Raw genomic sequence first — 17,722 nt, 5'->3', positions numbered from 1 at the left:
GCACCAATGAATCCCAGTCTCCCTGGAGAGAGCATGGATCACCTAAGCAGGTCTAGCAGAGGTGGGTGAGGGCTGGGGTAGGATCAGGGCGTTCCAATCATCTCAAATTTAATGAGTGAGGCTTAATGAAGCACTCAAAATTTTGGCTAAGCTTATCTTTTAACATAAAGAGAGACAGAGATAATGGCACTATCTTAAAGAGAATTTTCCAAAGAGAGAACTTTGGAAGAGTGGTAGAGTCATAAAAGATCAGCTAGAGGAGATGCATTTGTATGCTTTACAAGCACTACTGGGTGACAAATCTCTAGTACTAGGGAGACTCCCAAAGGCTCATTAAAGTACCCACAAGAGTGTCACCTGTAAGTATCTATAGTCATTTTGGTGATAGGTAATTTAGACATGCCATTCAAGTTCCTCTTCCTTCCTCTTCCAACTCTAGAAGTGTCAAAAGCACTGGTTAATGAATACATATGTGGGGTGCGATAGGGGTAGGAGGTATTTGATAGAAGAAAGAAAAGTACCATTCTCTTCTTCTGATGGAGATCCAAGCAAAGCAGGAACCAGGTTCAATACGAATGCAATTCAGAGTTTTGATGACTACACTTGACTATAATAGTATAATAGTGGAACCACAACATTTAAAGGAACTAAAAGAGATCCCTCCAGCCTTTCATTTTCTAAGAGTAAGCTTCCCTGAAATGTTATCTATCATCAGAGGGGAAAACAGCCCCCATAGATCTACTTTATAATTGTACTCGATATGTCTGCTTTTATGCTACTAATTACATATATAAGACAGCATAGGGAGAAAACTAAAAACAATAATGTATCCCTATTAATTCAAATTTCTAATATCAGGAAAAAGTCATAGAAGGCAAAAGAAAAAGTAAAAGAAAGTGAGTTATCTCCTATTAACCAGGAATTTTACCCTCCATCTTTGTATGCAGAGATCAGTCTAAGTTTTTTAGTGCTACTAATTAAGGAAAGAATCCATCACTAATTTACTCCACATCCTATAGGTTACAAAAACTGATAGCTAAAAGGAATAAACTTCCAAAGATTTCAAAAGAAATCCATAAACAGCTTAATGTATATAGTCTCATTATTTCCATCCAACACAAAGAAATAGTTGATTGTGCTGTGTTTTGGTAATCAGAGGTGAAGACACCTAACACCAAACCTGCCAACAAAAGAATGTATTGGGCAACGTAAGGGTACAGGTTGAAGAAAAACATGGTGCCAACCATGGTCAAAATTTGGAATTCAGAACCATGGTATATGTGTGCCAAGAAAACAGGAGCTATTTGAATTATGAAGCTATAATTCCATCAAGGGATGCTGAGGACTGCATAAACCACTTGAGCCTACAGAAATTATTACCCATATTTCAGGCACCTGTAGTTTGTTTTGAGTAATTTACTAGCTGCCTTTGCACAGTGTGTTGTATCAAACTTTAAACTTTGGATATTTCTTTGCAATTTGATTTGTCTTTAACCTGAGAATCTATCCATTCCTATAACAAACCTTTATTGAGCGTTTACCACATGTATCGTGCTGTGGGGAGAAGTGGATTGTACAGTCCTCTTTGGACCTCCAGCTGCTTCAGTCTTTAAATCTTGAAAATTATCCAACACCAGAAGTCAGATATCCTATAGCCAGTGAGGAACTCCTGCCTGGAGAATAATACCTATCCTCAATAACAGAAAATAAAGCAAACATTTAATCAGGACAGAACCACAAAAGTCCGGGCGTGGAGCTCCCACAGTGTTTCATCCCTGGGGATCTGTCTATGTAGTTTCCCAGGACTCCACTCACAGGGGAAAGCTGTTGCAGTGAATGGGAACGTTGCTTTTAAGAGGGAATCCCTCAGTTGATGCTAAGACATAAGGTACCTACACACAACCAACCCATACTTCCTGCCCCCAAGCAGCAAAACAAGGTCCTTCTTTACCTCAGATGGCTCCCATGCCCACTCTGACACTTTAAAGACACCTTGTTGCTTCCTTCAGCTCTTCAGTGCTAATACTACTTATCTAAGATGCTGGTGGTGGAGAGAAAGTTCTTGACAGTGTGAGCTGTCTCAGTAGGATGAAACTGTAGCAGGACCTTACACTTACTCATTAGAATTCAGATCATGTGGTGTGTGGACCACCATTTCTTAGCCATTCTGTCTTCTGAAAATATTTTTAATCAAAGAAAGACATGTTTTCTTTTTTCAATGCTAGAGATAAGGCAGATCTGAGGTGCTATGATTTGGAAAAACAAGTTAATTTGCAGTATTATATGGGTAGGAGAGCAAGGCAGAGGAGCACAGAGCCTAAAAAGACACTGCCAAGAGCCCTCTCTATTTCCAGGATGGAAAGACTGTATCCACTATGGTGTCCAAAGCATTTTTGTTTTGTTTTGTTTTGATTTGTTTCCATTAAGTTGAGATTATTTTTTAATTGGTTCTTTTTACTTATACATGACAGTAGAATCCATTTTGACATAAATATAAAAGCATGAAATATATCTTGTTCTAATTCAGTCCTCATTACCTCTCCTTCCCTTTCCCTTCTCCTACCCTCTTCTCCCTTCCCTCTATTGATCTTTCTGCCATTTACCTATATTTTTTTATTAATTTCTTATGGATGTACACGATAGTGAGATATATATTCATATATGTACATAAGAAATTAATGTCAGATTCATTCCACTCTTTTCTTTCCCCATCCGCCCTCCCTTTCCTTCATTCCCCTTTGTCTACTCCAAATCTTATTATCAACAAGTACTTTTTCTGCTGTGACCAAAACATCTGACAAGAACAACTTAGATGAGGAGACGTTCATTTGGAGCTCACAGTTTCAGAGGTCTCTGTCCATAGGCAGCTAACTCCATTGCTCTAGGCCCAAGGTAAGGCAAAACATCATGACAGAAAAGCATGGTAGAGAAAAGCTGCTCAACTCAGGACAGCCAGGAAACAGAGAGAGAAAGCAAGGAGCCAGGGACAAAATAAATAATAATCAAGGCATATCCATGGTGACCCACTTCCAGTGTGTCACCCCACCTGCTTATAGTTACCACCCACTTAGTCCATTCACATTAATAAACCATCAAATGGATCAATTCACTGATTAGGTTACAGCTTTCATAATCTAATCATATTACCTCTGAACATTCCTCCATTAATACAGGAGCTTTCAGGGGACACTTCATATCCAAACTATACAATATTTAATCTGAATTTTTTGTTCATGTCTTACCTCATATTTGATTCATCTTTATGTACACCAGTGCTTTTCAAAGAAACTTGACCAAAAGAAATTAAAGCTGGAGACCCAAGAGGGCCAGTGGTGGAATTCAATCTGAGTCCAGAAAGAAGCTTGAAAACCAGGGGAGCTGATACATGAATCCCAGTCTGAAGGCAGCAGAAGATGACATTAAATGTCCCAGTTCAAGTAATAAGGCAGGAGAAAGAAAGTGGGGAGACTCCTCCTTCCTCTACCTTTTGTCCTATTCAGATGCTTATGGATTGGATGATTTCCAATCACAATCTACTTTAGGCTACATATCTAGGAATAGTGTTGGGTGTGCATGTCTTCAGCTTACCTAGATATTGCTGAATTGTTCTTCAAAAGCCTTGGACCAGTTCGAACTCCTTCTACAATACACCAGTTCCTGTAGTGCTAACCTTTCTCAGAAACAGCCTCACAGCCATACTCAAGAACAATGTTTAATATAGGCACACCATGGTCTATTCATGGTCTATTCAGCACAAAATTAGCCATCACTAACCATCAATAATTCACTGTCAAAGAAATGAATACCCACAGTGACAATAATAGTAGTGGGGATTACAATGGTAGTGTCTGTCTCACAGGGCTGTTGTGAGGATTGAGCAAGTTAATATATGCAAGTTGCCAAGAACACTGTGATTGGTACATAGTAAGAAATATGTAAATGATAGCTATAATTTCTTGATTTTGGCCAATAAACTCTTTCTAGTGCTGCAAGAAATGTCAAAACAGGAATTGAAATCCAAATCCAGAGCAGCAAAATTCGACTTCAGGGAAGGATGGAAGAAAGTTTGAGCTTGAAGATATCAAAGATCAACCTGCAACCCCCTCATTTTATATACGAGGGTACCAGCGACATGTCTCAGGAGTAACTCTGACATTATCTTAAAAGACATTTCAACATTATGCAAATGCAAGTTGCTAATAATTGTTATTCTCTTTCCATCCCATTTGCTTCAACTCTCCTTTCAGAGCTGTGGTTTTGCTTTTATCCCCATCATAAATTCCAGTCCTACATCTCCTACTGAATCCTCAAATTCAGTGTGCCTAAAACCAAATCCCTCTTTCCCCCCAAGCCCATTCCTCCTTTCCCACATGTCCCATAACCCACAGCAGCATCAGTGGGCAGCAGCATCACCAGCATCATCTCCCTCCTAGCACATCCAAGGAGTCCCAGTATTTCCCTGTGCACGGTGGCTGTTCTCTCCTCCTCCCATTCTCCCCACCCTACCCTATTTCATGCCTCTGGCCTCACTCAGAGTCACTGAAATCCAATCCAGTTGCTTTGCCACAGCCTCTTCTCTGACTAGGCTACATCAGAGCCTTCCTTGGATAAATCTTATTCGCATACAATACTCTTTCATCTTTTAGTCCCCTGCTCAAAAAACCTCCTCACATTCACTAGGATGGCTTCCAAACAGTCTGGTCCCTGAGTCCTTCCTCCCCACTTACCCCCTACCCATGCTTGTGCCACCAGCCAATCTGGACTTTCCGACATTGCTGGACTAGAATTTCTCCTTTCTTCCTGTGAATGCAACAACTAAAATTGGAGGGCAGCCTGCAAGGACAGAAAAGGAAGGCACAGGGCTCCCATGCAATAAAACCACACCAAGAGGCAGGGTCGAATAGGGCCTGGGACTGCTTGCTCCACACGCTGTCCTCTTCTGATTCTTCTCCCCTTTTTTGAGGCGGCCTTTGGTGTCTTTTTGAACCAGGATTAAGCAGGATACATTGCTGAGCATGAGTTACCCAGTGTGTTTCCCCTGGTCACTCACTCCCATCCTAACAGTCCCTCCACTGGGGACAACTCCCCTACACCTTCATAATAAGCACACTGACACCAAAATAGAAGAGGTACCTTTTAGGCACACAAAGCAGGGAAGTCCTTCTTTCCCCATGAGGGAAAAAAAGCTGCTTCTCTTTCCTCTTTGTTTTCCAAAGTCCCCTTTCATCCAAGGGATAAGCTGCTTTCACCTTGGCAGTTTTTAAAAGAAAAGTCTGTTGCTAAAAGGAAACAGCCCAGCTGGGAAGTGTTTAATGTGGGCCGACAGTGGCATCATCTACAAACAAAATGGGCAGCTCCTGAGAGGGCAAGAAGACTAGCTCTTCTGCCTCTCCTAATAGAGAAAAGATGGACGAAAATATGAAAATAAATTCAAGAGATTCAATACAAATAGCAGCAAAGCTTTCCTCCTGACACTTCTAAGAGCACAGCCCCAAGCAAAGGCCAGGAGAGCCGGCTCCTCCCTAAGACCAGGACCCCCAAGCAAATTCGAGGAGAAACTGGAGCCAACTAAAGTTGAAGTAGGTGTGTATTTGTCTCAAACCATTTCTGATTAGGGCCCACATTACTAAACAGAGCTGAATGGCTAGGATTTCTAGGTCAAGAGAGATAAGAGGTCTACAAGGATAAAAACCATATCACCTCTGGAATGTGGGGTTAGGAGTTTCTCATTTTCTACTTAATAGGTATTCTTATAACTGGAGTGGGGGAGGAATTTTGGACGTTATCTGATTGTAATTTGCTCTAAATGCTAAGAAGTTAATATTTTAATATTAGTTGATCAAATTTTAAGATGCAGAGCCTGACTTCAGCACTCCACTGCCATCTATCGCTGAGCATATGACCATGAAGAAAATGAGTCCTCTGGACTCTGGAGCCTGAACTCATCTGACTGCAGCCCGTCTGGTGTCACCTCCTGCCTGCCTGGCTGCTCTACCAGCCTGATGGAGGGCCACTGCTGTGGCTGGATTCCCCCACCCACTAGTTTTAAGAACACCAGAAAACTAGTGTTTTCTGGTGTTCTTAAAAACCCCTTGTTCCCCACCCGGGTCCCTGAGCAATCGCCCTCATCTGCTTCACCTACTGCCACCCCTACCACCTCCTCCCGATCAAGACTGAGTTGTGTCAGATCTTTTCAGTAAGAGGGTGCTGCCGCTATGGAGCTAAGTGCCAATTTGACCATGGCCTGGGTGAACTGTGCCAGGCCAATCGCCACCCAAGCACAAGACGGAATCTGCCACAAATTCTACCTCCAGGGCTGCCGTCCCTACAGCTCACGGTGCCACTTCATTCACAACCCTAACCAGGACCTGGCAGCCCTTGGTCACCCCCGTGTGCTGCTCCAGAGCATCAGCTTCTCTGGCCTCCGAACCTCTCCACCACCTGGCAGGTCCTTCCCAGTCCTCATGTTCCTTCTTGCCCTCCAGCTCCCCATCACCACCTGGGGACCTTCCCCTTTCACCTTCTGCCTTCTCTGCCTACCCTGGGATCCCTGTGGCTCAAAGGGATCCCCACTCCAACCTGTTGCTCCTCTTGCCAAAGGGCCACTCTTGGCAGCATCTGGGGGCTCTTGGGTGGCCTGGCTCGGAGCCCTTCTGCACACTCTCTGGGATCTGACTCTGATGAATATGCTGACAGCAGCGGAAGCCTGGGGGGATCTGACTCACCTGTCTTTGAAACTGAGGTTTTTGAGCCACCTCAATCACCTGTAGCCCCAGGACAATGCCTATCTTCAATTGTATCTCTGTTTCTGAGTGACAAATGCCTGCCTAGTACACATCAGCTGGATCTGATGTGCTGTGGGAACTTGGGGGAGTCCTAATTTAATCAGGCAGCCCTCCCTCCTCATTTCATAATGCACTAACCCACTCCTCTGTGCCACCCTGGGCAGGTCCCCAGTGTGCAAACTCAAGTGTTCATGGTGTTGGGGGACAGTGTCTTCTGGTGTTCTTAAAAACATGTAGCATATTTGAGGGAACCAGTGAGTCCTCTCCCTTGTCCAACTCTCTCTTGGAATCATTTGTGCTGTGAACAGTAGGCTCCTATGGTCTGTTCCCATTTTTTTCCTAGACCTGAGGTTCCAGTATTTGGTGATTGGAGCCTCCCAGAGGGAGAATCCTGGTGCTCAAATTTCCCTCCACAAGCACGTAGCCAAAGTCATTGCCAAACCACTCCTCCCAAGCCAGTGGGTCCTTTATTTATGACAACTTTATTTATTCTAATAAGATTTTATAGTTATTTATATATAATGAGTCATCTGCTTACCTTGTATTTTCCTTTTTTTTGTAGTATTGGAAACATTGGTATAATTATTGTAAGTATGCTATAATAACACATTAAGTAATATATATATCATCTTAAAAGTCTATTTTTGTAGGGTTTTTTTTCAAAATGTTTAAATAAAAGTAATCTCTGTGAAAAAACAATTAAAATACAATTTCAAAAATCATTTATGTCTCTATAGATCCGGACCTGCCAAGCTATCCATGGAGGTTTCTTGCCAAACATTTATGTGTGGGACACTTAAATATAAGATTTGTATTTCCAAAACCTCTCTGTGCCTCTCTGACCCCAAGATGTGTTTTGTGTATATCTTAGCCATGTTACTCTATGCAAATTTACTTCCCCAAACCTCTTTCTTCATCTGTAAAATGGGAATTACTTCATTTAAAAGCTATGGGAACTCCTTGAGACGGTATTTATACAAGGGCAAATTGGTCTATTATAGGGCCTAGCAGCAGCAAAAGCCTTAAGATGTATCTCCAACACTGCCTTTTCTCTTCTTCCTCTACCAGGGTTATCACTCCTCACAATGCTCTGAGGGACACATTAGGCATAAAATCAAAGCAGGAGAGAATAGGATGGTATATTCCAGAGACCCATGTTTCTTCATTAAAAAAACACTCATTTGAAATTCTATCAGAAAGTTACATGCCTAAAAAATTCATTACCTTGTTCTAATTATACAAGAGCCTTACAACTAAAATATTCTCCTAATCATCTAAGAGACCACCACTTAACAGTATATTAGATGCAAAAATTTCAGATTTTTCCCATGGGTATAAAGTTTAAACATTCAAATTTGCAAAAGGGAAGTGAATTGGAATGAAGACATTCACAGCAAGCTCTTTCATATCCATTAGTTATCATTTAAACATCAAATACATACAGCATTAAGACCAAATATACAGAATTTCCACATTTATGTACAGTAATCAACATAGTGCACAATTCAAATCTATCTTACAATCAAGTGTACAAGTTTAAATATGGCTTTATAAACTACTAACAATAACTGTGCTAAAGTAACTCATAGGTCCAGAAATAAAAACTGGAATGTCACCTCCACATTGGGCCCTTGATCAGCAAGATGCTATTCATTGTGTTTGCAAAACAGAAAGTGCAGGTAAATGTCTCAGGCAGTGTCCAACGTCAGCCCCCAAGCAGCTGAAACATGGTTCAAATCATGCCAGCATTGGCCCTTGCTATCTCAGATAAGAGAAAATAAATCTGTACATATTCACACATTTGGATACATGATGTTATAAACAAATAAAGAAAAACATATGATTAGTGAGATGATGATAACTGTGTATTATCAAAATGTATTTTCTGATTGGTGCTGAAATCTGGCAATACATCTTGCATTTGTATTATTTGGGTCCCTCCCTCTTTCTTTTCTTCTTTTTCTTAAATCAGTGTATTTTATTGCAAAATCTTTCAGGAATGTTCAAGGTATCCTAGATCAAGTGGTCTCAAAAATAGAATGAAAAAGAGCTTTCATAAAAGTGACATCTAATTATTCACTCTTCCCTTCCCCTAACCCCAAATGCCTACTTTAAAATTTTAAAAAATGCCAACTTTAAATAAAAATAAATAAATACCTTGACCTAAAATCATGCATCCATGCCTATTTTATATATATTTGGCCACATGTTACAGACACATTCTTTAATCAATTATGCCTTTCTGGGTGCTACTTGTAAGTATCACTTGCCCCATTCCTCAGAAACATTAGTGATTGATGGAGAATAAGGTTTTTAAATTTCTATGCCTGTTATGATTATTAATGTACATTATACATCATTAGAGCAATATATACATATACAGTAATGTATACATATATGTATACCATAAATAATATTCTGAGGGGCGTGCATAGAAAGTTTTGCTGATGAGATGAATAAACACAAAGGATTGGAGACCTGCACCTAAATAGGGATGATTTAGGGCATCTTCAAACATTTTGTTTTTAAAGTCTTCTCTAAAATAAAATGCACTTTTGAGAGACTAGAAGGAAGTTCCAAAATTAAAGGAAAGATATCAGGGCCAGCCCCTCTGACTTACCCTCCAAGTTCTCTAGCCTGGGGCAATCCAGGGGCACAGATTGGCAGTTAAGATAAAGGTAAATGTTACTTCAGTGTCTCCTACACTGGCCACTTGTATATCCAGGACAGTCCTTCCCTGCATAGATTGCATTTGGTTTTGATTTGTAAACATGTACTTTTTATTTTTAGTAAGATGTAACCACCTAGAAAACTTTCCAGGTGCCTGACACATCTCCACAGCAACCATATCACCTGGTTGCTTGAAGCTCTGGAAATTGGTACTGTTTCCTTCTCTCTTCCTGCTCAGTGAAATTTTAATACCCTCAAAAAAAGGACTCAGTGCCTCACTTTCCCAAACATCACCCTGGAGAAACCCTCACCCACATTAGTGTTTAGTTGTCAGACATTCAGGATCATGCAGATAACTGGGGGAAAAATTCATATGCTTATAACAAGCGTGATCCGATCCATGATGCTTATTACCGGAGGTAAAAATCATTTTGACAGGAGTAACACAAACACCCCTACTGAAGCAGAGGGCCATCCAATATTTGAACATTGTCTTTATCTTACTGCTGTAAAAAAGAAAAACATCACATATAATTAGTTAAACGTAAAAAAAAAATAACCATTAGACATGGTTAATAAACTGTGATCTCTTACTGAGGGGGGTGAAAGGAGTGGAAGGTAATATGAAAGAACACTTCAATTCTGAACTATTAAAGGGGGAAGTCCATCAATTGATGTTTGAAAGGGGGAGATGATAGTAAATGTCTGAAGCATTCCTCTCTTCAAGTCCTTCAATGAAAAATTATATTATTCTCTCTGTTCAGCCACCACTAATTAACACAGCAATTCAAAAGCTGGATCTTATTTTTTTTTAAAGTGATGGGGAATTTTTTTTGAGAAAAATTACTAAAGAAACTATTTAAATATTATTGATAAATGAAAAATTATTCTAGTGCTACAGAATAAAAACAAACAAATAAATAAAAATAAATACTTGCTGGTGAAGGGTAGAAGGTAAACTAGTCTTTTAGTGACACTACTTTCTATAAAATTAATTGATTTTGATAAATATACATATTGCTCTATGTGTAGTGGATAGTTTCAAAACATTTAAAGCTGTAATGAGAGACAAAAGGAATTTTCTTTAAAAATATGCAAGATGGCTACCAAGTTCACTTTTGAAATTACTTAATTATATACAAAACTTCAGGGTACTATACTAACCTTTCACTCGAGGTAACTTGTTTTCCCACTGAAAAGATTCAGGATTTCCATTAGTTGTTAGTTTTACTATTCCAATGGCTCCCTTTATTTGCCCACAAATTAGACACTTGGAGACTATAATCCTCATGAAAACCAAGCTTCCTAGTTTGTCATGGTCTAGCCAGCAGAATGAGTTTTGGAGAGCCAACATCTGGGGACAAGTTCCCTGCTTTGGCAAGAACCAGAATGATCAAGGAAGTCACATGTCAGAGGAGTTCTCCATGCTATTTGTCAGTACCCTGTATAACCATCTCCAATGTGCAAGGCCAATAAATTGCTCTTTCTAGCAAATCTTATAAATATTTAGGAAACTTAAATATTTTAAGATATACTTGAAAGTCAGGGACTAAAAAAACAAAGTTTCTGCTAAGGAATTCAAAAGAGGCAAACATCCCCCAGATGTTTGCATTTATCTACGACAGTGGCAATAATCCTACAGGCAAGGGGCACTTCCCTCCTCACCCACCAAGGAGATACTTTTGAACTGTGAACGTTTCATTCAGAGTACCAGAGAAACTGGTGTCCAGCAGTTTACAATCGCAAGCAATTGTTCCCTGGACCTGCTCAAGGTGGGATGGCAGAGCTCAGCATTTAGACTGGGAAAGATTTATCATTGGATATACTTTCACCAGTACTTGCTCATCTTAAACAATAATACACATGAAGAAGAACAAAGGACCCTGGGCCATAATCAAGAATTGAAATGAAAATAATTTCACTCTGTTAAAAAAAAAGGATAACCTCAGTCATTCCCTATTAACAAAAGACTCTATTCTTTGAATGAAAATACATTCCATAATTGTTCCATACAAAAATGAATGAATACAGGAAAAGTGATTATGTAGATCTTCTTCCTGGGAAAAATCTTTCCCATGAAGCCTCTTACCAAGTGGTCTACTCATGCAGAAGTGGTGGGTTTCAGGGCTGAAATGAAACTCAATTGGTCCCAAACTCACTTTGACAAATCAACTTTTTGGATGGTTAAAGGATAAACAATGCTGACAACAAGCAGAACCCTATCACTTTCAAACCCTATCACTGTCAAAACAAAGATAATTTCTCAGATAATGTAAAGCTGCTTTTCTTTCTTCCTTCTCTGTCACTCAACATACACTCAGCATGGATAATAGTGATTGCTTTTGTTTGTATATCTCATGTTAATTTTTATCCTCTCAGGATCTGTTAAAGAATAAACAACTATAGTAACACTTACAGACTCTAGAAGACCTCTTCAACCATCAGGAATACCCTATGGAATTCATAAACAATTTCAAGTCTCTAAATCTCCTGAATTTATATGTAAAATTTTAGGTATTTGTATATATGTACTTTTGGGGAATAGGGCCTAGGACTTTCATGAGATTATCAGTAGAAACTCCCTGACACACACAAAAATGAAAACACGACTTTATAGCCCACTTTCTGAACAACCTTTCCTATATGGCCTTCAGGGAAGGAAATGATAAGCACTTTGTTTTTAGAGGAAGAGGAGATTATAATGAGATGGGAATTCTTCATGCGGAACTGATGAATCTGGGCCTTAAGAGATGGGTATGACTGGGGCCAGTGGAGAAGAGGGTAGGGCATTTCAGGAGGGGGACTGGCATGAGCAGAGGCACAGAGGTAGGAGCACATGAGGCATGTTTAGGCAGCAGCAATCACGTTGACCTGCTGCGCTGGAGGGCTAACACGGAGGAGCCAAGGGATATGAGTGAATAAGGAAATGAGGATGCCAGGCCCCATGGAGTAACCCTCATCCTGAGGCAAGGGGAGCATTCCATAGGGCCAGAGAGTTTTCTTCAAAGATTACTCCAGTGGTAATGGGTGGGATGGATCAGGAAAGTGGCCAAGTGTGTTAAAAAAAAAAAAAAAAGTCAATTATAGAAATCTAAATCCAAGCAGAAGAGGATGCCCTGAAATCAGAAGGCTATGTCTGCAGTTATCCACTTTATCGTCAGTGAGCGTCCCAGAACCAGAGCACAGGTGGGTGCTTAGAAAAACTATGTGAGTGAGCAAATGAGCACATATTATTTAAAAGATAAATAAGAGAGAAAGTAGAATCTTGGTGATTTGAAAACCCATCTTGCTACTATTCATGAAGCCTAGCAGTGTCAGGCACAGATACTAAAGAAAGGTCTTGTTGAATTGTCCTGGACCAGGCTGACTAGATGTGGGGGATGAGAGGGAAGGAGGATTCCAAGCACACTCTGAGAGAGGCTGAGGCTGTGCTGGTTCTGTAAACATGGACTCACTTCTCAGGAACATGGGTTTATAAGGAAACCAAGCCAAGGTGGTATAATGAAAAGAATCCTCCAGGACAAGGCAAAAGACCCCAGTCCTGCATCCTGCCATTCAAATGTATGTGTATGTGACAATAGCCAATAACAGTCTCAGAGGATCTCTTGCAGGGGGCTTTCTAGAGCTAATTCTTGGATCAGCTATGCATTTTTAAGATTCTACACTTTCTCCTAAAAAAATCTAGGCAAGACCCATGAAGTTAAAATCCTTAACACTTCCTTTCCTTGAATCCTATCCATTTCACAAAAGCATATACTATTACCTCTGTATATGGGGGTAGGTTATGTGTAAAAATTAGACTACAGTTGTGATTCGAGTCCAAATTGTTCTAAGTCTGTAATCAGTTTTCTGATAGTCCCGTGGCCTCAGTAATATCATTATTGGCAATTACATAACAACAAAATGTTAAAGTCTGACAATATATAGTATATCTCTGCATGAATTGATACTGTCCTTGTATCTATTCTAGTGGACAGCAAAGCATACAACTGCTGCTCATTAATCCTGATAAATGGAGATGGGAGGTAGATAAAGGGGAAGACTATTTTTATAACAAAGGTTAAAAAACAACAGGTGGCCCATGATTTCTGTCTTCTTTCCAATCAAAAGCATCTATTAACATTAAAGACCATGCTTCCTTAAGTTACTTTCCAGCAAAAAAAAAAAAAAAAAAAAACAGAAATTGAATAAGTGAGCCAGATGACCAAAATGTTCCTTAATTTCTTGCTGCTGCTGTTGTTTTTCTTAGAAGTAGCACCTGTTCATCAAATTGGAGAACACTTCAAATCCAGGTAGCTCAAGAATAAAGCACATAAAAATTAAAGCCCTCTCACACTACAGTGATTTTTGTTTTGGTCATTTGGATTCCATAATCCATAAAGTAAAACTGGGGTATATTCCAGGGTTCCATACAAAACGCTGAATACCAGGTCCTGAGCCTCAGGTGGCAATGTCCATTCACGCCTTTGTGGGAGGTACCTGGATGAAATGAATATAGTTCTAACTTCACTCTGAACATTGGCTTTCCACATACTTGCTCCAAGTAATACACAGTAAAAGCCATGTGAATCTACACACTCATACTTAATCATCCTTACAGCAAAACGCATCACACTAGTGCTATACAGTAATAATAAATTATAGGCAAAATTTCAAACTTTCTTTTCAGCTAAGGGTGGGGAAAGGGCAACTCAATCTTTGTGGAGACAGGTCTACAGTCCACTTGCTCATTATAATCACATTTCTGGACCAGGAGTTTCCCTAGTTACACAGAGCTGCTACCAGCTGGCCTTAGAACACACTTGCTGAAGAGAGAGAAGGCAAGTGGGCTGGAGACTTAAAACAGGCTTATTCATGCATATCTTCTCCACCACATTCTCATTAAGCATTAGACAGACCTTCCAAGAGTAGTGGTTCTAATAAAATATTCACAACTACACTTTCTTTGGAATAAGAATTTCTAAATGAGGGTATCTCAGCATTTATTCCCAGTTACATATGCCCCGCAGCTGCTTAATTGGTAAACAGCCTCACAATCTCTCCCCCTTTACCTCTCTGTGAATCCACAGCAGTCTTTTAAGATTGTTGCATGTGATCTTCACTCAGTTTCTTTTTCAAGCAAACTACATGAATTTTCCAGAAACTTCTTTTAAGAAGTGCCTCTTTAAATGCATTCCTTACCCCAGTAAAGTAGCTTTGTTTGCAGGTACACTGACTCTCCTATCCCAAATCCACTGCCATCACACAGGACCTTTACTCCTATTTCCCCTGAAATCCTATGTCAAGAAGAACCAGGTCTTCAGAGGGAGAGCCTTCACAAATATGGGTAACTCCAACAGTTTATGTGCTCTGTGGAGAGGGAGGGAGAATGTGAAGGGATGGGAAGTCCTGAAGAAACACTAAGATCTGTCCTCAGCGTTGCCCTACTACACTGGGAATGGCTGGAAACACCAGAAAAGCTGCACAAATGAAACTGCATATGATCTATCACTGCACAGAGTGCTTTGATACAAGGAACATGATCCTCTTCCTACTTTACCTTTGCAAGGTTTGTTTTCATAGGACATTACAAGTTGGCAAGCTTCTGCCTACAAAAGTCAATCAAATACTTTCCCCTTCTCCTCTGTTAAACCCACCGTATTCCTGAAATTTATTCTCTCTCAATTAATCCAACATGGCAACTTAACACTCTGAAGGCAACAAAGAACATTCCAGCGTGAGTTCAGACAATGAAAACAACACTTTTCTGCAAATACACAGTAGAACTAAAGACCATTTGTAGCTAATGATAACTGATAAAAATATTTCCAACATTCTTTTAATAAAAGATTTTGACTCAAGAAAGATCACAAAGAGGAATGATGACCAAGTCCTAACTGTGGCTTTGCTTGTGTTTCAACTGCTCAGCTTTTATAAGTGACTGTGGTGGTTGCTCTCTGGATATGGAATTTATTGGCCCTCAGATCTTCACACATATGAAGCATAATAAAAAAATTAAATGATGTGTTCATGTCACACCACTTCCAAGAAGTTTAAAAGCACTGCACGAATGTTACCAAGTGAATCCCCACAACACCCCTGTGAGGTAGGTAGGTGGAGAGTATCGTCAGCCCCACTTTACAGGTGGGAGAAATGAGGCACACAATAGTTAAGGTTCTTGCCCAAAATCACACAGTTAGCCACTGGCAGAGCTTAGAATAAAACTTACATGGATTAGCACCTAGCACAGTGCTTTGCACATAGTAGGTGTTCATTGCATATCTGTGGATTTTGACCCACATCTCAACATACAATATACATACATGAAGTACAAGCAGCCACCAAGAAACATTCATCTCCTCGATTTGTTTTTTCTGATGGTATCTCCCATTACTTCAAACCCTGGTGGATGAAGGATGTTCAAGAATCCATCTCACAACTAAGACTCAGCTGCAAGATCAGTACAAACACTATCAGCTGATGGCCCGCTCACTCACCTGCTCTACCACGCAATATTAGTTTTCTAATGAAAACAAAAATGGATTTCAGGAACCATGCTGATTTTTTTTTTTTTTTTTTTTTGCGCCTGTTTGTTTTCAATGGAGCCATCTGAATGGTTCTGTGTTTCATTTTTACAAAAAAGAAATAAGGCGGCTACAGTCCAGTTAGTGTGTGAAAACTGGGCCAAGCACGAAGAGTCTTCTCCCAGCTCAGATGGATTTCTACCTGGGAAATCGACCGACCCCCAGGGAGTGGCAGCTCCAAAGGAAATGAGTCAACAAAGGCCTGATGTCACTGGCAGGGATGTCACTTGCACTGTTCGTGGTCTGTGGAGTCGTCCATGTCCACGTCAGAATCAAAGAGCGAGTGTCCAGTGAAATCCGTGTCTGGGGTTCTGGAGAAACTGTTCTCCGCGCCCTCATCTTCAAAGGTCTCTGTCCTTGAGTAAAAGCTGAAATCCAGCAGGGGAGTGTGCGTTTTGCTGCCTTCACTGCTCTCCTCCGACTCATAGATGGTGTTGTCGTCATCGTGGTGCCACTCAGGCCAGAATTTCCTCCTTATCCTCTCGCAGTACATGGCAAGGTTGATCAGCTCCCCTGCAGTGTGGTAGGAAAAACAGGGTTTTTTATTCTCAAAGGCATCAAGCTCACAGTACTTGTAGGAATGTCTGTGTCCTCCCCAAACCCAAAGGCTGAAATCCTAACCCCCACCAGGTGCTGGCCCTGGCTTTGGTTTGTGCCTCATAAAAGGTGCACAGGAGAGCTGCCTCAGCCCTCCACCATGTGAGGACGCAGCGGGAAGGTATTCACTGTGGGTGATCCTGGAAGCAGGTCCTCACCAGACACCCAACCTGCCCACGCCATCACCCTGGACTTCCCAGCCTCAAGAACTGTGAGTAATTAATACATTTCGGTTGCTTACAAGCCACCTAATTTATGGTATCTGAAGACATCCAGCCACCAAGCTTCCTGGGGAGTGTGGAAGAACGAGGTGGGTAGACAGTCACAAAGCTTTTCCACAGCAATACTGTCAAAATATTTAGATTTTTATGAACATAATAAGAAAAGTGAGTAAGAAAAGTTAAACTCAGTAAATGGGATAAATGAAGCAAAGGACTGGGTCCTGTGGTACAGAGAAGAGGAATTGTTCATCCAAAATGGCAGAAAAATTACCATCTTTTCTTTGGGAAGCATTTTATTGTTTTGTTTACACACCAATAGTTAATGTGCTGATTGGTTCATATTTAAATTAATTTATATTGCATGAAAATAGACCACCTGTGGGTTGCATTACGTCAGCCAGAAATCATCATTCATTCCACAAATCTTTGTAGTGTTATAGGTCGGGTACTATGCCAAGTTGCTGAAAAAAAAATTACTTTAGAATAAAAAAACTTTGCCCTAAATAATTCATAAAATAGATTAACTCAGAATTTTCTGTATGGATCAATGTACCTAAAAACACATTTAGTAAAAACACATTTCATAAAATATTTTTTAATCTTCGAAATAAAATTTAAACAGCTTTTTTGGGTTCCCAGTAAGTCACTGGACCACTCTTTCATATGAATCAAAGGGACACTTACGAAGTCACTAACATACCAGTATTTGTCTAAAACATGACACAGTACTGGAGTTCCATTTCCTAATTCCAATTGAAGAAAAAGTGAGTTTTTGCCTTTGATCCACCAGATGGCAACATTGCCTTTAAATACACAATTTATCAGTATTTCTCATAGGACATTATGATCCTTAGAATATTGTTTGGATCTTTTGAACTAAATACAC

General features: G+C 40.2%; 1 protein-coding gene and 1 pseudogene across 1 annotated transcript in view; one reads left to right on the top strand and one right to left on the bottom strand.

Moving 5' to 3' along the window:
• Positions 1-6,816, top strand: part of LOC113192376 (mRNA decay activator protein ZFP36-like) — a 60,072-nt pseudogene extending 53,256 nt beyond the window's left edge.
• Positions 6,817-15,038: 8,222 nt separating this feature from the next.
• Faxc (failed axon connections homolog, metaxin like GST domain containing) overlaps positions 15,039-17,722 on the bottom strand; it is a 60,539-nt gene continuing 57,855 nt past the window's right edge. The window contains exon 6 of the mRNA XM_026402528.2: positions 15,039-16,531. Coding sequence (XP_026258313.1) covers positions 16,242-16,531 — 290 coding nt within the window. The 3' untranslated portion in view covers positions 15,039-16,241. The remainder of the gene's footprint in view (positions 16,532-17,722) is intronic.

This window comes from Urocitellus parryii, chromosome 8 (genome assembly GCF_045843805.1).
Source record: "Urocitellus parryii isolate mUroPar1 chromosome 8, mUroPar1.hap1, whole genome shotgun sequence".
Lineage (NCBI taxonomy): Eukaryota > Metazoa > Chordata > Mammalia > Rodentia > Sciuridae > Urocitellus > Urocitellus parryii.
The sequence above is the reverse complement of the archived record's forward strand: the minus strand, read 5'-3'. Positions and strand labels throughout refer to the sequence as shown.